Raw genomic sequence first — 18671 nt, forward strand, 5'->3', positions numbered from 1 at the left:
CTACAGAGTGAGTTCCAGGACAGCCATGGCTATACAGAGAAACCATGTCTCAAAAAACAAACAAACAAACAAACAAAAAGTCTTGTTAATTCCTCCCTCCCTCCCTCTTTCCCTCCTGTATGTATGTATGTATGTATGTATGTATAAAATAGTTTATTTAGGGTATGAGGAGGGGAGCTGAAGGAGTATTAGAGACAGAAAGGCAGAGAAGAGTAGAGGAGTAGAGACTGGCTATGAGCACATGTAGAGAGATGGGACAAGAGAATAAGGGAACAGGAGCAAGAGGAGAAGAGAGTAAGAGCCTTTATTTATTTATTTATTTGAGATTTTGTTTTAGGTTTTTTTTTTTCCTTTTTTTTTGAGAGTGACTCCATATGGTACTGGATCTTCTTATGTTAACTATATCTGGAACTGGGATTCAACTCTTCCTGTTCCTTGGTGCTGAGATTAAAGGCATTCCACACCTTGCTTGGATCTCGGTTTTGATGCATGCTGAAAATTGAAGAAACCTTGTTGTAGATAAATGTTTCCCACCCTTACTGGATTTTGTTTGTTTGTTTTATTGTTTCCTATTAATACTTTTTGATTGTTTAGACAGGGCTTTTTTGTGTAGCCCTGCTGTCCTGAAATTTGCTCTGTAGACCAAATTGGCCTTAAACTCCAAAGATCTACCTTTCTCTGCCTCCTGAGTGCTGGAGTTAAAGGCATGCACCACCATTACCTGACTTAATATTTTTTGTCAAGTAACTTTCTAAAAATTTTAATTTGTGTGTGTATGCGCACAAGCTTTTGGTGGGGTAGTGCTGAGTTATTGGACCTGTGGTCTTCTACAAAGCTAGAAAAGCACTTGTGCTATATTACAGCACTTGGCGTTTTAGACTGGCTTTCAGTGTGTATACCTGGCTGGCTTTTATCATCCTCTGTAGCTCTAGGCAGACTTTGAAATTGTGGTCCTGCTTTTACAAGGAGTTGGCATTATAGGTTTGTGCTTAAATTAATTTAAAAAAGACATTTGTATTGCCATAAAAATAAGTACAAATAGAAAGACATGCTAATAGAACTAGACTCCTTTTTCTTTCTTTTTTTTTTTTTTTTTTTTTTTTGAGACAGGGTATCACAATGTAGCCCTGGCTAGCCTAGAACTCTGAATGTAGAACAAGCTGGCCTCAATACAGAGAGAGAGAGATCTGTCAACTTCTGCTTCTCAAGTGCTAGGATTGAGGGGGTACACTACCATGCCCAGCTTATACTCTTGTCACTTAAAATTCCATATGTTTAAAGTTAGTTTGTCAGGTCAATATTAAATAGATAACATTACCAAGAAGAAACTTCTTTCTTGAGTTAATGTTTCTTACTGTGTGGTAAGTATCGTTTTTATGAAATCGAATGATATCCTGAATCATCTTGTGCCAGTTTCATATTTTGGAAAATACTGTTCTAGGTTTTCATATAAGATGTAAAATTAATTGCCAGTCTCTATATCCAGTGTATATCTATGCCTGTGAATAGAAATGACTGACCAGAAACCGCAAAGCTTGTGAAGAAGAGAGTTCTTGGCCATCTCTTGGGAGATCATCTAGACCTGCAGAATGAAATTACTTTGTTTATCTTGGTTTCTTATTTTTCCTTTAGTGTTTTGGTTCATGAGAGCCACTAGTTTTGCAGGATGTCACAAGCACAGTGACAGTGTGAAGTGAGAATGCAGCAGTAGAAACCCTGAGGAGAACATGATTGTGATTTATGGGACAGAGAGGGATATAGTTTATACTTTCTAGGAAACAGATGTTTTATCTTAGACTCTAGAAACTGTTAATAGTATAGGGAGTTTGTCACAATTTAATTTGTAGTATTAGAGGGAGTATTTGACTACAGTGGCGTTTTGTCTTGTTTTCTTTTTGTTTTTAAATTTGTGTGTGTATGCCTACTTGTGTATAGCCACACCGTGTGTATAGTGCCAGAAGAAGGCAGAAAGAGGTCCCTGGAAGTAGAGCCACAGACAGTGGATGACTAGACTGATGTGGGTGATGATAATCAAGTATAGTTCCTCTGTAGGAGCACCCAAGTTCCTTTAACTGTTGGGCTATTCCCCCACAGTAGGAGTAATTTTTTGTTGTTGTTTTTTTTAGTTTTTTGAGATAAGGTTTCTCTGTATAGCTCTGGCTGTCCTGGAATTCGCTTTGTAGACCAGGCTGGACTTGAACTCAGAAATCCGCCTGCCTCTGCCTCCCAAGTGCTGGGATTAAAGGCATGAGCCACCACTGCGCGGCTCACAGTAGTATTCCACAGTAGCATTCTTTTTGGTTTTTCGAGACAGGGTTTCTCTGTGTAGCCCTGGCTGACCTGGAACTCACTCTGTAGACCAGGCTGGCCTCGAACTCAGAGATCCACCTGCCCCTGCCTCCCAAGTGCTGGGATTAAAGGCATGCACCACCATCACCCGGCCCCACAGTAGTATTCTAATTGAATTGTTGGTTGACATACTTTAGGGTGTAATTAATTGATAGCAGTAGAATTTCAACTACTTTCCTTGGCATCCCCCCATTCATATTTTCTCTCCCTCTCCCTCCACCCATCCACCCCCCCAAATAGGATTTCCATGTAGTCCTGGCTGCCCCAGAAATCCCTATATAGATGAACCTCAACTTAAATTCACAAAGACCTGCCTGCCTCTATCTCCCAAGTTGTTATTTTTCTTAGAAATTTGCTGTGTGTTTGCTTCATCTCTTTGTCTGTCTTGCCCAAACTGGCCTTAATTTTAGGTGATCTCCTACCTCTGTCTTCTGAGTGCTACCAATAATCCCAGATAGACAAGAAAAACCAATATGTCAATATTTATAAATTAACACTTTTATGTTTAAGTGACACATTCTTTTGATACTGATTATAATTATCTGATTTTGAAAACAAAACATTATATGAGTGAACAAGTAGTACCTTGTATATTTTGCTCATATTTTAAAGTGAATGGCAGAGTCCCCTGAGGCAGCTCTTGAGAATGCGATGTATATTCAATACTGTAGTTTTTCTGCTGTACTGTTTTGTAGCTTTAAGGCTTACATCCCCTTTCTGAGGTGTGTTTTCCATTTTAACTTGTCCTTAGGTTGTCACTAGTGTTCTCATTTTATGTTTTTGTTTTTGTTTTCTTTTTTCTTTGTTGAATTTTGATTTGGGGGTGTTTTCCTTGATGTTTATAGTTATTTTGAACAACTGGGGACTTGTTTTATGTGACAGGGTTTCACTATGCCCTGATAGCCTGGAACAGCTTCACGAATGCTTGTATTAGAGGTGTGCCTTACCACACTCACCTCTTTGGGAGTCTTTTTAGTGAACAAATCAGCTAATTGTATCATTTTTGGTTCTTTTCAGCTATTTCTTTCTTTCTTTTTTTTTTTTTTTTTTGGTTTTTCGAGACAGGGTTTCTCTGTGTAGCCCTGGCTGTCCTGGAACTCACTTTGTAGACCAGGCTGGCCTCGAACTCAGAAATCCGCCTGCCTCTGCCTCTTGAGTGCTGGGATTAAAGGCGTGCACCACCACGCCTGGCCTTTTGAGCTATTTCTTAAGGTAGCCTTTCATGTGGATGAGGTGCTTGAAGCTGAGGCAGAAGAATCCTAAGTTCTAGCTAACCTGGTCTACATAGTGAGATACCCCATCTCAAAAGAAAAAGAATTAAAAGAATAAGAAAAAAACATAGCTTCCATTGTTTCTAATTTTGTATGTAGGAAAACTCTGGATAGAAGGCACCAGATAACCAGAGTATAGTGTTAATGTATCAGAATTGAACTGCAACTTTTTGTCAGAATAAAATTTAGCAGGCTGTATTTTTTGGAATGCATGCTAAATTCTGTATAACCTTATTAAAAAATATTTTGAGTCAGAGTCTTACTCTATAGCTCCTCAGTCTGGTCTAGAGCTCAATATGTGGTGCCACTGGCTTCAGGCTTACTGGCAGTCCTGCCTCCATCTCCTGAATTCTGAGGCTACAGGCATGAGTCACTGTGCCTAGTTTTGTATTAACTTACTTTTTCGATTCTAAGTCAACACTTAAGGTTTTTGTAATAGCTCTTTAAGTTCGAGAAGTATGTTTATGAAAAAGCTCCTGAAGTAGTTGTCCGAAAAAGTATAATGGCACAATTTTTTGCTATTTGTCAAGACCCTTTGCTTTGTGTAATGAGAGAAGACAAGGTTGGAGCATAGCCTTGGAATGTAGTTTCTTTAGAATTTCTGCTCCTATATTTTAATTATTGTTATTCTGTTAGCATCTTATAGTTGCCTTTTCTCCACCTTCATTTTTTTATATAATTTTGTTACATAGGTTTTCATACATAAGTGATTTTGGATTTTAAAAGTTTGTAAAATATCAATAGTCTTTGATTATATCCAATAACACTGACATTACTAGCTAGGTGTGTTGATACATGCTTGTAATTCCAGTACTTGGAGGACTGAGGCAGAAGGATTGTGAGTTTGAGAGCAGCCAGGGTTGCCTACTATGTTTCTAACCCCTAGCTCTCCCCCCTCCCCATATTTACCTTGGAAGGTTTTTTTCCCTATAATAACCACTGTCCTTTTTAAGCTTGTCAAGAGGATTATGGTTGGAATTATACTAGTAGCTATTAGTGATTATTGATGTATAAGACTATATTAATGGACTATAAATATTGCCATTTCTAAACTGTTTAGTGGTTCAAATGTTTACATTTCCTGAAGAGAGAGCTGCTACTACTGCGCAGTTTGACTTCATCCATTCAGAAAGAAACATCATATAAAACATATAAAAGTATCAAATTAAGCTATATTAAATAGTTTCAAAGAATCTTGATTATATTCAAATATCGCTTTCTTATAAAATACACTTTAAATTGCTTACATATACAGTAGGTCAAACAGGATACACTTATTAAGGTACCATGAAGAGGGAAATAAGTATTTTAAAAAGTAACTACAGGGCTGGTGAGATGGCTCAGTGGGTAAGAGCACCCCACTGCTCTACCGAAGGTCTGGAGTTCAAATCCCAGCAGCCACCTGGTGGCTCATAACCATCCATAACAAGTTCTGACACCCTCTGGAGTGTCTGAAGACAGCTACAGTGTACTTACATATAATAAATAAATAAATCTTTTTAAAAAAAAAAAAGTAACTACAAGGGCTGAAGAGATGGCTCAGTGGTTAAGAGCACTGACTGCTCTTCCAGAGGTCCTGAGTTCAATTCCCAGCAACCACATGGTGGCTCACAACCATCTGTAATGGGATCTGATGCCCTCTTCTGGTGTGTCTGAAGACAGCTATAATCGTACTCATACATAAAATAAATAAATAAATCTTAAAAATTACTGCAAAAACTGGACATGATGATACATACCTGTAATTCTAACACTTGTCACTTGAAAACAGGAAGAACAGAAGTTCAGAATTATCCTTGTCTCCATGAGTTCTAGGCCATCCTGGGCTACATGAGACTCTGTCTCAAAAACAAAAAAAGTAATTATGACTGGAAACGTGGCTCAGTGGTTAAGAGAATTTGCTGCTCTTGTAGAGGACCCTGATTTAGTTCCCAGCACTCAGATGACATCTCACAACTGTCTGTAACTTCAGTTTCAGGGCATTCTCTGCCCTCTTCTCACTTTAGAGCACCAGGCACATACATTCACATACATTCCTGCAGACAAAACTCATAAATACAAAGACAAAAGTAATTACAAGCTGGGTGTGATGTATACACCTATAGTTTCAGCTCTTGGAGAGACTGAGGCAGAAAGATCATGAGCTGAAGTTTGAGACATTTAGCCAGCTTCTCTTTCTCAAGCAAAAACTAGTTGCCAAAAAGATTTATATAGATGAATGTTGAAAAACTTGTAAAGATAGGTGACAGAGGTAAGGTACAAGGAGGATTATATAAGAATGATCAGATTGACTCCAGTAGTCATCTTGGCTCATGTGAAAACATGGGTTTAATTTTACACTTTTTTTTTTGTTTTGTTTTGTTTTGTTTTCTGAGACAAGGTTTCTCTGTGTAGCCCTGGCTGTCCTGGAACTCAGTTTGTAGACCAGGCTGTCCTCGAACTCAGAAATCTGCCTGCCTCTGCTTCCCGAGTTCTGGGATTAAAGGCATGCACCACCCCGCCGGGCTATTTTGCACATCTTAAATGATTTCTTGCCCTGCAGTAGACTAGAAGCTGACGATAGATTTTTATGTAATTTCTACACTATTATGTGGAAGTAGAATTTATATTGGAAGGAAAGGTTATAATGCTTCCTCTGTACTTGGGGATTCAAGAGAGAGGTTATGTAAACAAGATGCTACTGGTTTTCTATTCCTTTTCTAGCGCTAGCTTTAGTATCACTGAAGGGATGTGGATCTTACTCAGAGGGAAGGGACCTGCTGTGTCCCAAGTCAACTGAGTGATAAAAGGTCCTAGAGACATCTACAGGTGGCGGTGGTAGACATTTTGTCACACTAGCAATTGTGGGAGAGCTTCCCTGTCCCTGCCTCTGCCTTCATTTAAAGACACGGGATACATCCGTTGCTTTGTATGTTGATGTATTTCTTGCTCACTTTTTGATTTCGAAGCTTAGCTCTGAGCTAAATCTGTACAAAGAAATATTGACTGCTTTTATAAATTGCTTGCCATTAATGCCTGATGTAATACAGTAAGATAGGATTCTGCCTACCATTAAATATGTCAAATATTACAAACTTTAAGGTTCTTTTGAAATTACAATACTAAACTCAGTTCACTTTTGCTAACTTCACAGTTGATCACATAGCATGGTCATCCACTCACAGCTTAAAAAAATACAGGGAGCATCGGAGAGAATGGGTAAAGTAAAATTTTGATGTTTTTAAAATAGCACCTGAATTTATGAAAGTTGATTTGGTTTATTGTTTGTAAGGGGAGGGAGAGGGTGGGAAATATTGAGGGGGAGGGGGTGCGGGTTTTGGGAAAATAGCATGCATTGTGTACAATGTCAGATACCACTTAGGCCAAGGTTTTATGTGCTACTAATACAATTTATATCACGTAGTAGGATTATAATTTCATATTGGGTATTGCAATGGGGTTCTTTTTTCTTCACAACAAATTGAAGGGAATTTTGATAGCAGTATTATTGAGTACAGTTTGAGTAGGAATCCTGGTTTTAGAGGAGGCTAGTCCATATCCCAGAGTGAAACTGATGTCTTAGTGCCACCTTAGGTTCAGTTACTAGAGAGTTATGTAGTTATTCATTTCAGCTTTTATGGTATACTTTATACACAAGTGTTCTGAACTGTTAGAATTTATGACACCCAAGAGGGGGTTGAACAAAAAAAGGCAATGAAATTGTAATTCTGAAGATAGTTGTTTAGTGGATATGATTAATAGAACTTTTTGTGCTTCTATTCAAATGAAAAACTTGTGGCCACCCAACATTCTAAACCAGATTCTTCATTAGGTGCAGGCATGTGTATAATCTCAGCACTTGGGGTATAAAGTAGGAGCATCAGAGTCAGAGTGAGTTCATGGGCAACTCGAGCTACATGACACCCTGCCTCAAAAAAAGGTTGGGCTAGAGAGATGACTCAGAGGTTAAGAACACTGTGTACTCTTCCAGAGGTCCTGAGTTCTGTTCCCAGCAACCACATGGTGGCTCTCAACCATTATGGTATATAGGTGTACATGCAGATAGAGCACTCATAAACAAATCTTTAAAAACATTTAATAAATAAATAAGGTTTAATCCCTTATTAAAAAACCTTGCCATTGTCATTATATATATAAAGCTTAATTGATTTTTGTGGAGGTCATAGGACAGGGAGACCTGCTTTTATAGGTAAGATAATTTGTTTCTGATTCAACTTGATCTAATTGCTGCCTCATTTAGAAAATTTCTTAAAAGTTCATATATACACAATAAATACAGATTGAAGAAAAATTTTAAGACACCCAATTTCACCCTTCAAAAATTGTATCTTTGGCTCTAATTTGTGTATTTCCAGATGTACTCAGCCATGTACCAAAGCTGACTATAGTTTACTTACTATAGCCCCAAATCTTGAAGCATTTGTAAAATTTGTCAAAGATACTCTTCTGGTCTGGAATGCTCATCTTTCCTCTTAAAGTCTTGTATGTCGTGTTCAGATTTTGGCTTCTACTTATTCCATGAAGCCTTTCCTAGTTTCTCCAACCTTTTGCTGATAGTTCAAAATATCTCTTTGATAGTTGGAGTATATACTATTTTATGTTATTGTTATTTATATGTTCTACATCTATAATGATAATTCAACTCCTTAGAAGCAAAATATTTGTTATTTCATTTTGTAGCATAGAGGATGGAGTCACTAATAGGTTTTATTCTATGATTAAGATCTATTATCATTGACAGGGCAGTTTCTCCCCATTATTAGTTTTTTTAAAAATGAGAATTTATTAGGGGGATTAACTCAGATTTTTTTTTTGTATGATTCAGTGACTAGGAAACACATAAAGTACATTGGATTGATAAAATCCTGCATTATAAGGATATTTTTATTCATATTCACTGCCTATTTCCAGTCTCTCCCCCCTCCCCCCCATTTAAGGATACTATTTACCTCATTTCTTTTGAAAAACATGGTTTGGGCCAGATACATACCATGACAAATAAAAATTACAAGCATTTCTGTTTCAGAAGTGTGTAGTTAAATTATACTTACATCATAAGCCCAAATTTATTCAAATGCTGAATGATTTTGTAATTTTGTGGCCAAATTGTTTTAAAAATAAGTAAGCATAAAGTCTCCCTAAATAGAACTTGAAGTATCAATAGACATTTACTTGCAAGTCCCTCATTGTTATATCTTGTACTGCTAGTTTTATTATTTTGTTAAAAAGATTTTTATAATGGCTAATATCTGAAAGCTATATTTGATATTTTTGCTATAAATGTTTATGGAATACCTATAAGTGAGGTAGTTTAGGTGATTTTTTTTTTTTTGGCATTTATAGATATAGATTCCTTCATTATTTGAAAGCTCACCAAGGCTATTATATATTTGTAATTATTCATGCTTTATCTGATAGTATCGTTAGGGCATCTATACCTTACTATATTTAAAGTGATTTTTTTTTAAGCATTGATGTTTGATTATTAAAACTTCTGTAAATATTAACTTTATTCTAAGACCTCCGTTAAATATAATCCTTATTCCTGTGAGCTATGTTTTGTAATTGATTGAACTGACACTGCTGCTTCATTACCAAAAAGCTTAATTTGTAGTAGGGCCAGTACGAAATTTGTAAGTGTCCCTTAACCCCTAAAAGTTTATCACTTTTAAAGTTCTTCACATATCATGTTTTAAAGTCTTTCTATGGTCAAAAAGCTTCTACTGTATTTTTTGCTTTCTGGTGTGAGCTTGTGATAGTTTGGTTCTGATAAGAGCTTGAGGCACTCACTAGTCTTCATTGAAACATATTTTAAAGAAATATTTCTTACCTAGCCTAAGGGCCCCTTTTAGAGCTCCAGTCTTAGGCTTTTGTTATCTCTAGTCACAGTTTTCTCTGGGCTTATACTTGTTAAATCAGTATTGTTAAAAAAACAAAATCAAAATCAAAATAAAAAAACACAAAACAAAAAACCGAACACTCTGATTTTGTTCACTTTTGTTTTTATATACAAGAATCTTTACAGTCAACATGTACTTCTAGGTGCTGTATTGAAATTGCTGGCAGAGTCTATTCTATACAAACTGAACAATCTGGCCCCTTGTTTTATTTGTAAAGGTTCAATGTATCTATGCCTGCCTACTTCAATCTGCAAGGGAGTTTCAGAAAGGCCCCGCATTCGCCGAGCCGTGAGTTATCACTAACTTTTCAGATGTGTTAATGAATGTGGAACAGAAGCAGTTGTGTTTAAAAGGAAATAAAAGACCATCAAAGTAACCTATATTATAGTAGCAGGCTTGAACACTAAATGGATTATTCCAAATTGTGTCACAAATAACCTACTAGAGACTAGCCTCAGAAAACCTATTGTTGAACTGCTCTGAAGCTATGATTTTAGGAATATTATCTTAAAAATGTATGTGTCCTAGTTGCAAATTAGAATGTACTTTAAATCTTCTTAATCAAGTTAAAACAATTTGAACAAAATCTTACCCCACAGTGTCTAGTTGGATTAAGTTAAACTCTACAATATAAGACTACTTGAAAGGGGTAAAGTTGGAATTTTTTTTTTGTTTGTTATTCACGTGTGAAAATGTAGAACTTAATTTAAGAATTACTTCCTAGTTGAAATGTTTGGAGTGCTCTAGGTATGTGAACTGCAGAAGTTTTTACAATCTCTTTTGGTTTGTTTCAGTCGTTTTTTGCTTCAGTAATTCATCAGTAGGTTTTCCTTTAACAATGATACCAATTTAAGGCTAAACTACATTTTTTAGGGCATATCATTCTGCATAGAGGAAACGACCCTGTGAGTTTTTCTTTTATTTTTTTCAGAAATTCTAAGCAAAAAAAAAAAAAAAAATTGTAACTAACATTTGTATTTTGTTACTCTAGTTAGCTACCTTTCCTTTCTCTAGATTCTTTAAACTTGAGTAAATAGCTATATTTGATAAGCAGGTTGGTTGCTTCTGTTGCTTAGGAGTTGTGTGGGTTTTCTTTTCTTTTAACATGAGCACAAAATGTATTTTATTTTGCCTGGTTTGTCAGTATAGAACAGACCACATAAAACTTGGAAGTATGGAATCTTTGGAGGTATTAAAAGTTAGCATTTCATTTAGGCAATGTGCCTTTGTTTGATTGGTGTATAAGTCCTTCTTCCAGGTTTGTACGCTCTTAAACACCTTATTCTACCCTCTAACTCCTCCCAGCAGCAAAAGGGAGACACTTCAACTGGAACAAAGTAGTGGAAGAAATGGCGTCTGGGGTTCAGTGGGGATTCGCAGTGTGTATGCAATGTTTGCAAGATTACTTTTATGTTTTTCAATTAATGTAAATAATTACAAAATAAATTAGTGCTTACTGTCAAGAAGAGACCATTGTATACCAGTAGAAACTCTTGGTGGGTCTTCTGCAAGTTGCTTAACCTCTTGGGGCCTCATTTTTCTGATCTGCAATGTGAAGGAGTTGGACTTGATAACCAATAAAGTCCATTCCTGCTCTAAAATCCTATGCTTTTCTGAAGTACTGTTATTTAACAGAATGCTTTGCTTTCCCACTTTGACTATTTATTTGAATTACATTTGCAGTACATAGACTGCAACTGCATGCTGTCTAAAATAGTTTTTCTATAGGGTGGTTTATAAGAAACTAATCCCTCCTGGGTTGATTTATAAGTGTGTGTATATATAGATAGTCACACACCAAAAGCTAGTAATAACTAGGACTTTCAAAAAATAATATTGTCTTGTTGTCTAACCTTGAATATTATTAACTTTTCTATATTACAGGAGATACTACTCGTCAACGAATCAAATTCAGCGATGACAGAGTATGCAAGAGCCACCTTCTCAACTGTTGCCCCCATGATGTCCTTTCTGGAACAGTATGTGGTTATTTATTGTTTTATTAATAGTGTGCCAGAAAAATGAAGTTATTGGTAAAGTCTTTTCTGTCTGTAGACTTACAGAGAAGACAGTGGATCAACTAGTACACAGGACTATTGTTTGTACATGGCTAAAGACTGGGGTGATTTTATAGCATTTTGGGCATTTTATACATATGAAGTAGGAGTTGGGGATCTATATTAGGTGCTTTTTCTTATTTTCTCTTCTCTTCTGGAGAGGGATGAAAGAAATATTTTGCCAGGGGCATGTTCTTACAGGGTCACTGTCTCCCATCCTTTATTTTTAAATGGCATAGATCCTTTAACTTTAAAATTTGATTGATTGAAATTATGAGTAACTTCCCTTCACAGATACACTTGCTGATGGCGAATTGTTAGGGGATAAATCTTGACCCTGGTTTTATTTCTCATTTGCCAGAAATATCTGGAATGAAGAAAAGATTTCCAGATTACTTTTCATAAGCAGTGAGTACCCCTGACCACAGATGCCCAAATGAGTGTTTTTTATTTTTTAAGTGAAATTAAAGATATCTCCCAAGCATAAAAGTATCAAGACACATGGAATAAGAAGCATCTTTGTCATTTTTAGTAGGAAACACAGTTGAAACTGTGTCCTCAACCTGGTGTGGTGGCCTAAATGTGGAATTGCAGTATTTTGCCAGCCTGAAGACAGAATCTGAAGTTTGAGGCTGGCTTGAGCTACATGTTGAGACCTTTTCTCAAACAAAAGCCTGAAAAGAGTTCTAAGTATAGTACAACAGAGTTTTTTTAAAAAAAAAAAAAAAAAATCTAGTTTGTGGGAAGTTCAGCACTTGACTTAGGACTGTGACAAATATTAATAATAAACTAATTTTTTAGTGTTTCTGTTTTCATTTTGAATTTTATTTTGTTGATAATCCTGATTGCAGGGATTATAGGCAAGCACCAGTGTGCATAACTTTTAGATATTTTCTACTGTACCAATCCATTTATAATCTATAATAAATTTTTCATCTGTAGACTACTCTGGTATTTTCCACATTTAAATTATTTGCTTACTTATAATATGTGTAGGAATGCATTATATCTGTGCACCCTGTGTGTGCCTGGTACTTGGGAGGTCTGAAGAGGGTATTGGATCCTTGGGGATTGGCGTTCTGACAGTTGTGAACTGCCATGTGTGTACTGGGAGTCAAACTAAGGCCCTCTGCAAGAGCAGCCAGTACTCTTAATGTTGAATCATCTGTCTAGCCCCAGAATTTTTTCACATTATTTTTGTAATTTTTTTTTGTATGTGTATATATTCTGTGTGTGCACATGTGGAAGGCAAAAGACAACTGGGTGTCTTCCTCAGAAACACCTTCCTCCTCCTTGGTGGTGGTGCACAGCTCACTCACCTGGCCTGGAGCTTACTGATAATGCCAAAGCAGGTGCCCAGTGAATCCCAGCAGTCCTTATGCTTTTATGCCCTCAGCCTTAATATCTGGCATTTTACATGGGTGCTGGATGTGCAGGCTAGTTTATGTCAATTTGACACAAGCTTAGGTCAGTGAAGAGGAGAGAGCCTCAGTCTTAGTCCGGGTTTCTTTTTTTTTTTTTTCTTCGAGACAGGGTTTCTCTGTATAGCTCTGACTGTCCTGGGATTCACTTTGTAGACCAGGCTGGCCTCTGCCTCCCGAGTGCTGGGATTAAAGGCATGTGCCACCACGCCCGGCTTTAGTCAGGGTTTCTATTCCTGCACAAACATCATGACCAAGAAGCAAGTTGGGGAGGAAAGGGTTTATTCAGCTCACACTTGACACATTGCTCTTCATCACCAAAGGAAGTCAGGACTGGAAGTCAAGCAGGACAGGAAGCAGGAGCTGATGCAGAGGCTATGGAGGGATGTTACTTACTGGCTTGCTTCCCCTGGCTTGCTCAGCTTGCTCTCTTACCAGCCCAGAGAAGGCACCACCCACAAGGGGGACCTACCCCCTTGATCACTAATTGAGAAAATTCCTTACAGCTGGATCTCGTGGAGGCGTTTCCCCAACTGAAGCTCCTTTCTCTGTGATAACTCCTGCGGTTGTCAAGTTGACACAAAAGTAGCCAGTACAGCCTCTATTAAGGAAAAAAAACCTTCATAAGTTCTGGATTCTATTATAAAAAAAAGCAGTCTTAGCAGGCTAGTATACAACACCCCTCCATGGCCTCTATTCAGCTCCTGCCTCCAGGTTCCTGCTCTGCTTGGGTTCCTGTCTTGACTTTGTTTGATAACGATGATCTAAATAACGATGTAGAGGCATAGGCTGAATAAACCCTTTTCTCTCCAAGTTGTAACACTGTTTCATCAAGCAATAGTAACCTAAGACACTGGGGCTCATTGAGCTTATAAATGAAGTACTTTACAGACTGAATTATCTCTCTAGCCACCAAAATGACTTTATTTAGTAAATTACCTTCTGATAAACTTAGAAAATAAAAGCAACAAAATGACAGAATCCATTGCTACTTATTTTTCTATTAATAAGACAGGAAATCATATAACATTGCCTATTTTGAACTGGTTATATAACCATGGATGACCTTGAACTTCAGATCTTTTCTTCACCAACCAAGTTCAGGGGTTATAGATTATATCCTACCACATTTTTAAAAGTTATTCTTTTATATTAGATTAATTTTATATGAATGTTTTACCTACACATATGTAGGTTATGCACTACTATGTGTTACTCTGGTGCCAGTGGAGGTCAAGAAAAGGGTGTTGGATCCCCTGGAGTTAGAGTTACAGGTAAGCCACATATAGACTCTAGGAACAAGTGCTCTTAACCACTGAACTGTCTTTTAAGAAGTACACACATCCTTTTAAACATTCTTGAACAACCCCTAAGCCTTAATTTTTTTTTTTTTTTTAGAAAAAAATTCATAATTGTGTGTTTGCACGATGTGCTTTATGTTACTACATATGTATAAAGATCAGAGGACAACTTATAGGAGTCAGTTTTTTCTTCTACCATTTAGATTTCAGACTGTTGGGAGCTGCTTTCCACCCCTGTGCTGGGAATCTAATTTGAGTACACTGGAAGAGAAGCCAGTTCTCTTAATCACAAAGTCTTGTCTTCTGTTCTGTTCTGTTCTTTAGTTTTTTTGTGAGACAGGATCTTTGTATACTCATCCCAAGCTGGTCTCAAACTTCCCTTTGTATTGGAGGATGACTTTGAACTTCTGATCATTTGGTCTATCTCCCTAACAAGCATGGTACCACAGCTGTTTTTTTCTGGTGTTGGAGACAACTGGGTATTAGGCAAGTTTAAAAACTTTAGACATTTTCTGTTCTATTGCTGTGAAGAGACAACCATGATCAAGGTAACTCTTACAAAGGAAAAAGGCTTGCTTATAGTTTCAGAGGGTTAATCACTCATGGCAAGGAAACAGTCCAAAAGGTATGGTGCTGGAGCGGTTACTGAGAGCTTCATGTATATCCTGTTCCACAGGCAGAGACAAGAGACTTACAGGGGCCTGCCTTCATGCGTTTGAAACCTAGCCTACTCCACTGCCATTCAAACCACTTGAGGTATCCATATCAACTTTAGCTACAGTATAGTAGCCTCACGGGGTTGGGGGTTGGAGGAAGGGGTAAACTGTAGCAGGTCAAACCTCCCAGCTAGCTGATCAGTAAAATACTTATTAATACATAAGGACCAAGAATTAGCCTCTCACTCTTCCCTGAATCTTGTATATCATTTTAAGAGATTGTTTGAGTTTATTAAATCAAACTCAAAAGTTATTATTATTATTATTATTATTATTATTATTATTATTATTATTATTATTATTATTATTTTGGAGACAGGATTAAAGGCATGCGCCCCCTCTGCCCAGCAAAAGTTACTCTTAAAAGTCTAAGGAAACTACTGTGTTCTTTGAGGTTCTTGATTGAAAAGGGAGGATAGAGTTACAAATGCACCCCTTAATTGTAGAGCAACTCAAACACATGCTAATAAAAACTTGAAGTACTTTCAAATATACATACAGTTGATTGGCCACAAACATCAAACACTTAGAGGTTCTCCATCGTTCAGATATTTTTTTAAAAATATAGTGCAGAAAGAATGATTTGATGAAATCCTTTGTTGGGGGGAAGGTAGGGAAGAGGTTCTCACTTTATAGACCAACCTGGCCTTAAGTTGACATCGATCTGCCTGCCTCTGTTTCCCAGGTGTTGGGATTAAAGGTATTTACCACCACTCCAGCCAGCCCACTAAAAAGTGATTATTTCTGCTCATTAAGAGAACTTTGGGTTTGTAGGGATGTGTACTGGCATTAAATCTAGGGCCTTTTCTAAGCATGCAGGGAGAAGAGCTCAATTCTGAGCTTCATGCCTAATCCTCTTTGATTTATTTTTATTTTGAGAAAAGATCTCTCTGGCCCATGCTCCCCTTGAACTTATTCTTAAAATCCTTCAGTCCTTCTCAGAACAGCTGAGATGACTGGTCTGGCCAACCAAGCCCAGCTTCGATAACTTTTAAGGGGCTGCAGTGGTGGTGACTTAGTGGCCTACAGCTTTGACTGTGCTTCCAGAGGATCTGGGTTCCATCCCCAGCACCCACATGACAGTTTATAATACTCTTAATTCCAATCTTAGAAGGTCCAACTGCTTTTTCTGGCCTTTGGAGGCACTGTATTTGTTTGGTTTACAAGTAGACAGAGTTATATCTGTTTCCCCCACAAAATTTGCTTTAAAGAAAAATAACTTTTAAAAGCAGTTAATGTTTTGCTTGGCCTATATAGAATTACAGTCTCTTAAGTGGGTGTAGTAGCACATTCCTAGAATTTTTTTTTTAGGCTTTCTTTTTAATTATGTATAAGTGTGTGGACCTTTGTACATAAGTGCATCAGATTCCCTGATACCAATGCTGGGAGTTCAGTTATTTTTGAAGAGCCCTAAATGCTTTTACCAATCGCTCCATCACCCAATCCTCCATTCCTATAATTTTAGTATTCTAGAGTATTGCAAGTTTGGGAATAGTCTGGGCTCCATACCAGAATCCAGAGCACCAAGGACTACAAGAAGAGACTGCAGAGGGAAAAAAAAAAAAAAAGGAAGAGACTGGGTTTCATTTTTTTTTTTTTTTTTCCTTTTGACCATTGTCTTAGTTGAGGTTTTACTGCTGTGAACAGACACCATGACTAAGGCAAGTCTTATAAAAGACAAAATTTAATCGGGTTTGGCTTAAAGGTTTAGAGGTTCAGTCCATTATCATCAAGGCAGGAACATGGCAGCGTCCAGGCAGGCCTGGTTGGGGAGGAGCTGAGTTCTACATCTTCATATGAAGGCTGCTAGCAGAATACTGGCTTCCAGGCAGCTAGGATGAGGGTCTTATAGCCCATACCCACAGTGACACACCTACTCCAACAGGGCCACACCTTTAATAGTGCCACTCTCTGGGGTGAGCATATACAATCACAACCATAATAATGTCTTATGAAAAAAATTTTTTTGGTATATAGAAAAAATAAAGGTATAAATGTATAAGTTTATTCAAATAATATGTATGGTAAAACTTGCAAAGTAAGATGGATTTTTATATTCTTTGTTATATTTATTTTAGTAATGTTGGAGTAATGAAACTAAATACTGGAATTGAGTAGAGGAAGAAATTGAAAGGGGTAAGAAGGGATCCAGGTTAGTGAGAGTTTAATGGAAAAAGTAAAGCAAATTCACAGTATTTGTTTTTATAAATGTTATCTGTAGTCATGAATGATGATGTATGCTCATGATTCCAACACTGAGGAGGTTGAGACAGATGGGTCAGAAATTCAAGCTTGGCCTGGGCTCTATGAGACCTTGTCTGGGGGGTGGGGGCGGGGAAAGGGAGGAAGGAAGGATCTCTGAAGTCCTACCAGCAAATACAAAACAATGTAATTGAATAGTTGAAATGTTAAAAATGTTAGTGTTGTTTGTTTTAAGAGTCTGACTGTGTAGCTCTGGCTGTCTTAGAACTTGATATGCAAAACAGGCTGGTCTGTAAAGTTGTATCAGTTCTCCTGTCTTTATCTCTGCAGTGCTAGGATTATAGTTGTGTGCCACCACACTAGGGTCATACATTATTTCTGCATTAAAAATCTGTGCTTTTTTTCCTGTTTCATATATAGTGTAAAACAAATCTTTGTCCTCCCTATCTGTCACCTGAATAAGTCAATGGTCTTATTTTTATCATTTCTTTCATAGTATGTTTCTCATTTTTCATCTTTTTTTATCTACCTAGAATAGCCACTGTCTATGAATTTGTAACTTGTCAAGCTTATACATGATTGCCTTAGCATAATAGTTTAGCTTCTGAATCCCACTATGAGACCTGTTCTCTGTACTACTAGAATAGGCATGTGTAGTCTTTTTCTAGTCAAGATAATCTTTGAGAGGTAAGATGAACCTTACTTAGTCTTTTCAAGCTACCCTTTGCATTTCTCAGATCAGATACAAAACTATAACCAGATACAATCTTTAAAATGCTAAGATCTGTAGGGCAAGGTAACACATACATCTTTAATTCAAGGTCTTGGGGGATAGAGGCAGACAGATCTCTCTGAGTTTAAGGTCACTGTGGTCTACAGAGTAAATTGCAAGACAGCCAGGGCTATTTAGAGTGATCCTGCCTCTAAATAAATAAGTAATAAATATTTAAAAAATAAATGCTTAAGATGTGAGCATGGTTGTACTGCCTTACCTGTGCTGCCAGCACTTGGGAAGTTGAGAAAAGAGAATTTTGAGTTTGAGACCAGTTTGGACTATATAGTGAGACTCTGTCTTATAAACAAACATGAAAGTAAATTGTGAATAGTTCGAAAAACAGGTCTGCTGGGTTTTTAAATTTTTTTCCAAAACCAGACACTCATTTTTAACATTGGTATTTTGCTGTTAAGTTCACCTTGCTTAGGTGAATGGCCCATATCCATGAACATGGAATGGGAAGGAGGGAAGGAAAGTTCTGGAAATATGAAGGGAGTAGAAGGAGAATTGGGGTTGGATGTGATCAAGATAAATTGCATATATGCATAAGATTGTAAAAGAATAAAAATAGTCTTTTTGTTTTGTTTTGTTTTTGATTTTTTCGAGACAGGGTTTCTCTGTATACCCCTGGCTGTCCTGGAACTCACTCTGTAGACCAGGCTGGCCTCGAACTCAGAAA

The 18671-nt window shown here is 37.2% G+C and overlaps 1 protein-coding gene across 1 annotated transcript in view; it reads left to right on the forward strand.

Moving 5' to 3' along the window:
* The window catches only part of LOC110316771 (putative RNA-binding protein Luc7-like 2), a 59898-nt gene that overhangs the window by 8730 nt on the left and 32497 nt on the right, over nt 1–18671 (forward strand). The window contains exon 2 of the mRNA XM_029535267.1: nt 11405–11499. Within this exon, the coding sequence (XP_029391127.1) occupies nt 11405–11499 (95 nt within the window). The remainder of the gene's footprint in view (nt 1–11404; nt 11500–18671) is intronic.

This window comes from Mus pahari, chromosome 2, assembly GCF_900095145.1.
Source record: "Mus pahari chromosome 2, PAHARI_EIJ_v1.1, whole genome shotgun sequence".
In the NCBI taxonomy this organism is placed as follows: Eukaryota; Metazoa; Chordata; class Mammalia; order Rodentia; family Muridae; genus Mus; species Mus pahari.